Below are 7,387 nucleotides of genomic sequence, written 5' to 3' on the forward strand. Positions count from 1 at the left end.
TGTGTGTGTGTGTGTGTGTGTGAGTGTGTGTGTGTGTGTGTGTGTGTGAGACGCAGAGAGAGAGAGAGAGAGAAAGTTACAGGCTTTCTCCTGCGGTTAGTTACTACATTAAACCACTCCACTGAAGCAGATATTCAGTTATTCAGAAGATGAGGAAATTAACGTTCATTTTAAAGTCAATACAACATTTTCAGCCTGTCCAGTGTTGATGACATGTGTTTAATAGTTTATCATTACTGTTGTTTAAAGTGTGTGTCATGTAATTTTAGTGTGCATTGTTTATTTCAGGATAAATTTAGCATCAGGGATTGCCCAAGTTAATTTCAGCTAATCTGTCAGACTTAACTACAGTTAATCAAGCTCAGGATGTTGTGTTGATCACCACAGAACATATTTTCACCCGTCCATGAGTTTGAAAACATGAGTGTAAAACATATTTATGATGTGATGTAATTTCTTTCCACCTCGAAAGTAAACATTTTAGCATTTTAAAATGTTTAATTACAAATAATTAATTATTTAAAATTTTTTTTTACAAATAATTATTAATATTAATAATATAATTATAATGAATAATTATAAATGATTAACTTTTATAGTCATTTATGAATTTTGTTTTACATTTTTACTATAAATAGCAATGTCTACCTAAAAGTGCTTGACATAACCAGAAAAAAAATTTATATGCATAATAAAAATCTCCATGACTTGAATTTTGTTCATTTCCATGTCTTTTCCAGGTCTAAAAATCACACTTTTAAAATTCCCTAATTTTATACAGGTTTAACAAGACCAAAAGAACCCTGGTTCTTAACTAAAAATGATATTTGTTGAGGGAACAAATTAAAATAAGATGCTGAAATGTGATGTCAGCTTGCATCTAAATTTGAAGCTGTTTTCACTTATTTTAAACTTGTTTTTCTTCTTTTAATTCATTTTAAGCCATCCTGCGTCCCCCTGTAACTCTAGAATGATTGCCATGCACAGCTGTAAAATTGCTTTTCATTCGTTTTCAACAAACTGATGGACCATTTAAAATGATTCTCTGTGGTAATTGACCTGAAATCATATCATATTTTTAATTATAACTTAAGCTTAACTTCTAATATTGGGATTCTTTGGAATAATATGCTGAGCGGCAGGTGCTGAAACGCAAGACTTGCCGAATTTTCCACATGTTCCACAGACTGTGCAAAACAAGTTTCTAATCATGCAGTAGGCATCATTGACATGTAAACGTGGTTGGTCGTTTGCTAATGCATCTGTGTGACGTCCAGGGATGGGTCAGGATGATGCAGACTAATTATACAATGCTTTCATCATAGAATAATTCAGTCATTCAGAAATGTTGTTGCTATGCACATTCTTAGTGACATCACAAAGTTGCAGACATTTCAAAAAAAATCTGTTGATGAAGTTTTAAGTTCTGTAAGTTTTTAGTCTTGCTCTTATCTCATATCAAGAAAATAAGGACTCGTCTTAGTAAAGAACCGTAGATGGCGTGCATGGATTCGTGGATTGTCTCATCTTCAGACCTGTGGAACTGATTGAAGCACCCACTGAAGCTGAATGGTGTGTGTCTGTCCTGTAGATGAGGGCAGTAAGGTGTGTGACGGGGCTGTCAGCAGCTGCGGAGGGGATTCGCTGTATCTTTACGAGGGTCAGGACTGGGTCATCTCCCCCTCCTGCTCTCCAGAGGAACCCAGCGCCATCTCATCCATGCTGGCCGAGGAAACCTTCCGCTACATGAGTAAGCCTGTTCATGTGTTTGAATGTTTGGTTGCTATTTCTGTCGTGATTGCCGTTGTTGGGGAAGCTACTTTAAAACTGTAGCCTCCCAAAATACAAGCTACTCATAATTCATAGAGTTAAACTGCAGTCAGGTTGCAGTTGACTGTAGCTTGTTGAGTTTTTTGTGATTAGTCTCAAATAGGCAGTGTTCCTGAAAATATCAGGGATTTTTAAAACTAAAAAATAAAAGGATTTTAAGTTAAGGAGTTATAGACATTTCTTTGGTTCTTGTTATCTAGTTGCAAATTGCTCTTTGTTACTCTGATCTCTATAAAATCATTTATAAATATCCTTATCTAGGCTTGTTGTTTCGCCCAAAGATTTATGATATTCAGAGTTGTTTTTTTAATCATATTTTGATTAAACATTGACAAGGTCAAAAAATGTTTTAAAAAGGAAGCATATGCATTGATGAACTGTTTACAGTAAAATCAATAACATGCATTTAGAAAACACATTTGCATTTAATGCCAACTTTGAACTTGAACAGGTCAATTTAAAATAAAGCATATAAACCTTAAAGGAACACTCCACTATTTTTGAAAATAGGCTCATTTTCCAACTCCCCTAGAGTTAAACAGTTGAGTTTTACCGTTTTCGAATCCATTCAGCCGATCTCCAGGTCTGGCGGTAGCACTTTTAGCTATAGCTTAGCATAGATCATTGAATCTGATTAGACCGTTAGCATCTCGCTCAAAAAAGACCAAAGAGTTTCTATATTTTTCCTACTTAAAACTTGACTCTTCTGTAGTTACAAGTGTACTAAGACTGACGGAAAATGAACTCGGCTGAATGGATTCGAAAACGGTAAAACTCAACTGTTTAACTCTACGGGAGTTGGAAAATTAGCCTATTTTCAAAAATAGTGGAGTGTTCCTTTAAAGGGTTGAAGCATTTAGCCCTGAAATGGACAGTAAATACTTTATTTTATTAGCTTTTATTTTTTTATTACTTAGATTTTCAACTTTTATTTCTCAAACTTAATGTTATTTAGAATGTTTTTGCTTTTATTTTTCATTTTTAATTTGTTTTTATTACAGTTCAGTTTTTATTTTCCAGGATGCACTGCCCATATAAACAGAATAAATAATTCATGTTTGTTATAGGTTAATTTACATACTGTCAGAACAAATTAAAATCAATTAAACTTTCCGATGTTACATAAGGGAGAAAGAGGCATTTTAGGACAGCATGTTTGTTTTTTAACCTCAGTTTGCTCGGCAGTAAAACTGCGTGTACATAGTGATAAAAAATATATTGACTGTAACTATTTTGTATCATTATAATTATTTCATATCATTTGAATTTTAGGTTACACTTTATTTTAAGGTGTCCTTGTTACAGTGTAATTATACATTTAAGTACTGAGTAATATTAATTAACTACATGTACTTACTATATGATTAGGGTTTGGCTTAGGGTAACCTGCATGTTATTATGCATAATTCATTGTTATTATAATAGTAAGTACATGTAACATGTGTAACAAGGACACCTTAAATTAAAGTGTTACCGAATTTTATATAATTATTTTTGTAATTAATAATTTTGTAACAGGACACTGTGGGAAAAGTGGCTTGTTACTGACAAATCTACATTATTTTGAAAACAGCTGAGCTTCTATCACGCCTTTGAAACATGCAGTTAAGCTAGTAGCATTGCTGCTATTGCCCTACACTGGTGTGCATATGCTTGTGTGTGTGTGTGTGTGTTTGTGTGTGTGTGTGTGCCCGTCCCTGGCAAGGGCACAGGAATTCAGTGGTCAGGTCTCTTAAGTGCAGCTGACAGCAGAGCTGGCGGGAGGGAGAGGGACAGATGGATGGATAGAAAGAGGAGAGGAGAGAAGAGCAGTCATGCCGGTGCTAAACATACAGAATGAGGAGCTTTATGATCAATATGCTGCAGAAGGTGAGACCATATCGAGATTCGTACATGCACTGAGCATGTGTGTGAGCGTGTTGTTTTATTTTTAAGTATCTGTGCCGATCACAGACACTACAGGACAATGCAAGGTCATCTATAACGGACAGGGCATGTGGGGTGAACTCACGTCTGTGTGTGAATGCAGTATGTATTGTGTGTGTCTGTTTGCGTCGCTGCATGAAGGCATTGTTGAATGTTTCCTTTGACTTCTTGTGGCAGTTTTGTTGAGGGCATGTGCTGCTCATTTCTGCAGTGTATACAGGAAGTGGAGGCTCGTGTTTCTCTGCGTCTCTGTGACCAACCACTTGTGCTGATGTCATCTTTAAGAGTCGGTCAGTGCTGACTAATAGGGCTGTCACGATTATGAAATTTGGCTGCGATTATGACGATTAATTGCCTGTTTTAGGGCTTTGTCATAGGGCTTTTGTGTGACATACAGTCATGCCTTTCACATTTAGCAGATTGGAGCTGTGCGATGTTTTTAAAAAAAACACACACACTCTAAGTTTTGAAACAGAGCAATTTTTTTCAGTTCCTATTATGACTGTGTATATTTAAAGGGAAAGTTCACTCAAAAAAATTAAAAAAATTTTCATTTGCTCACCCTCAAGTAGTTCCAAACCTGTATGAGTTTCTTTCTTCTATTGAATATGAAAGAAGATATTATGAAGAATGTGGGCAACCAAACAGTTGCTGGTCCCCATTGACTTCCATAGTATAGAATAAAAAATACTATGGAAGTCAATGGGGACCAGCAACTGTTTGGTTGCCCACATTCTTCATAATATCTTCTTTTGTGTTCAGCAGAGCTATCCCTTCAACTACACAAACATCAGGTCAGTGGGTTCATCAAGATTTTTTTTTAGATTGATTTGACGTCAGTGTTCATTAGTCCTATTGATTTGATTCATTAACAGATCTGGTCCATAAGAGTCATTTGTTCATGAATCATGTTCTAATCAGGGGTCAGAGTGGATGGGCTCTCATGTACCTGCTGGACCACTAATGAGTGAGGGAGGGTCTTTAGGTCTCCTCTGAAAAGAGGCGAACACAGCCAGAGACATGCTGAGACGTTTTGCCCTAGTTTTAGGATGATGATGTGATACTAACAATAAACTGAGAGAGATAGAGGGGGCAGATGGAGGCTATTTCAGGTTTATAATCAGAGGGTTGAACATGAGAGGCCATGAACAAGAGCACAAAGTCATATTTTAAAGATTGAGAGGCATAATAGAAGATCCCAATACACCATTTACCAGCTTATTGATGAAAACTGAACATATTTCATAATAAACAACGTTTTCTGTAATGTTTGTACTAGTAAGATTATAGTAAAACCATAGATGGCTCCTTATTACAATGGTTTATGGTCTATATAAACTCAACTGGCAATTTTCACAAAAATCCCATAGCCATTACAGTACATTTTTTATGCGAAATCAGTTAATAGTCCGTTATTTAGTGTTTTATATTCAATTATGTCTAATCTAATTAATTCAAAGTCAAATCAGTTGCATTTAACAGATTAGAGCTGGGAGTTTTTTCTGCAATTACAGCTAATCTAATTAAATCAATTTCAAGTCAAATCAGATTCTTTTTATATCTGTAATAGGCAGTGCTATTTTACTATTATTTATACACTATTATATTAGTAGTTTTTTTAATTAGCTGTCATTTCAGTTTTAATTTTTTTGTATATTTCTTTAATCTTTTTTTCTTTTGATAATTTTATCACATAAACCTAAAAAAAAAAATATATATATATATATAAAATTTTAAATATTTTGCAACTAACTGCATTTATATAAGTTAAAGTTTTTCATCTAATATTAATATTTTATTTCAAATTTATTTCAGTTACCAAAAATGATCTTTAATAGTTTTAATTGTATTTTAGTTAACAATAACAGCACTGGTAATAGGATGACGGGTCACTCAATATTGCAGGTCAAACATTCATGTCTCACTGTTATTGTGTTCTGTCGTCGTTACATGCTTTTGCAAAATCCCAGGTCCCTCATTTTGTCTGTTTTAGAAATTTGCAGCAAACTGCAATGGCTTCTGTGATGGTAGAAGTGAACTGACCGTACGGACACCAGCTGATGGTTCACTGAGATCAACGGTCTCCACAAGTCTGTGATTACGAATGCGTCACTTATTGCTGAGGTTTGTTCATGACGCTTAGTTTATATAAGGTCGTCTGAACTAGATCGAGCGGATCAGAGCATCTGTGGCATGAGTCAGGAGTGTTTTTGAGGCTTGCTCAGTTCATGTGTTTTGTGTGGTAATGGACGTTCAGTCAGTGTGTGTTTGGGTTTGGAAAGAGGAATGTGTTGATGTCAGAGACAAAGTGCTGTGATTGTCAGGATGCTTCAGTTGAGTGAAGAGCACCATCTCGCCTCGGGTAAGGACAGGTGAGTGTGAGTGTGAGTGTGAGTGTGAGTGTGTGTGTGAGAGAGAGAGAGAGAGAGAGAGAGAGAGAGAGAGTGTGTGTATGTGTGTGTGTGTGTATTAGAGAGAGCTGGAGATTGAGAATAAATCATTTCAGTGATTGTATTTGGAATTTTGATGAATGCATGGAAATTTAGCATGTAAAGATGTACACTACTATTCAAAAGTTTGATTTAGATTTTCTTTAAATAAATTCATACTTTCAATCAGCAAGGATGCATTACATTGATCAAAAGCGACAGTAAAATACATTTATAATTTTACAAAAGATTTATATTTCAAATAAGCGCTCTTCTTCTGCTCATCAAACAATCCTAAACTAAAATGTATCACAGTTTCCACAAAAATATGAAACATCACAACTGTTTTCAACATTGATAATAATCAGAAATGTTTCTTGAGCAGCAAATCAGCATATTAGAATGATTTAAGACTGGAGTAATGATGCTGAAAATTCAGAAAACAGTTATTTTAAATTGAAATAATATTTCCCATTATTACTGTATTTTATAATCATATAAATGCAGCCTTGGTGAGTATACAAGACTTCTCATTTGCACTCATTCTTGTTAGTCTGATTAGCTAGATATTAATATATATAGAGTTAGGTTAAAGTTTGGATATTTACAGCAGGTTAAATATTTATCTATCATTGTTTACTTGGCTGTAGTTTGGAGGCAGATCTCCTGTGTGTTTTATTTAAAGTCTAGTTACATGTTAGTGTTGGTCATAAAGCAGATAATCTCTTAATCTGTGTTTCAATCTAAATGATCTGATGGTGACTCTGATTACAGGAGAATATCCTCTATTATATAACATAAACCATTAGCATACATTACTGTTACTGCTGTATGAGTGTTTATCATTCAACAGAGTCTATTTGGTCTTTACATTTCTTTCGGGTTCATCATGAGTACTAGCGGCAGCAGATTATTACTGTAACAGATCAAGAGAGGACAATGGCAATAGCGATTAACTTCAGTGAGTAAGAATGGATTGGCGTCAACATTCAGCATGAACTCTAGCTCTGATCATTTTCAAGAAGATCTTTTCAAGACTTGACTGTGGTTTGCTAGTGCAGAATTCATAAAACCATTTACACTAAATGAACTGATCCACAGCATAAGCTCCAGTGCGTCCTAGGTACATCTAGGTAAACGTGTGTGTGTGCGCGTGCGTGTGTGTGTGTGTGTGTGCGTGTGTGTGTGTGTGTGTGTGTGTT

At 35.1% G+C, this 7,387-nt stretch overlaps 1 protein-coding gene across 1 annotated transcript in view; it reads left to right on the forward strand.

The window, feature by feature from the left end:
- Positions 1–7,387, forward strand: part of LOC107709053 (trafficking kinesin-binding protein 2-like) — a 24,436-nt gene that overhangs the window by 6,127 nt on the left and 10,922 nt on the right. The window contains exon 3 of the mRNA XM_016513445.1: positions 1,592–1,750. Coding sequence (XP_016368931.1) covers positions 1,592–1,750 — 159 coding nt within the window. The remainder of the gene's footprint in view (positions 1–1,591; positions 1,751–7,387) is intronic.

Source organism: Sinocyclocheilus rhinocerous, unplaced genomic scaffold, assembly GCF_001515625.1.
Source record: "Sinocyclocheilus rhinocerous isolate Xijiao unplaced genomic scaffold, SAMN03320098_v1.1 scaffold835, whole genome shotgun sequence".
Classification (NCBI taxonomy): domain Eukaryota; kingdom Metazoa; phylum Chordata; class Actinopteri; order Cypriniformes; family Cyprinidae; genus Sinocyclocheilus; species Sinocyclocheilus rhinocerous.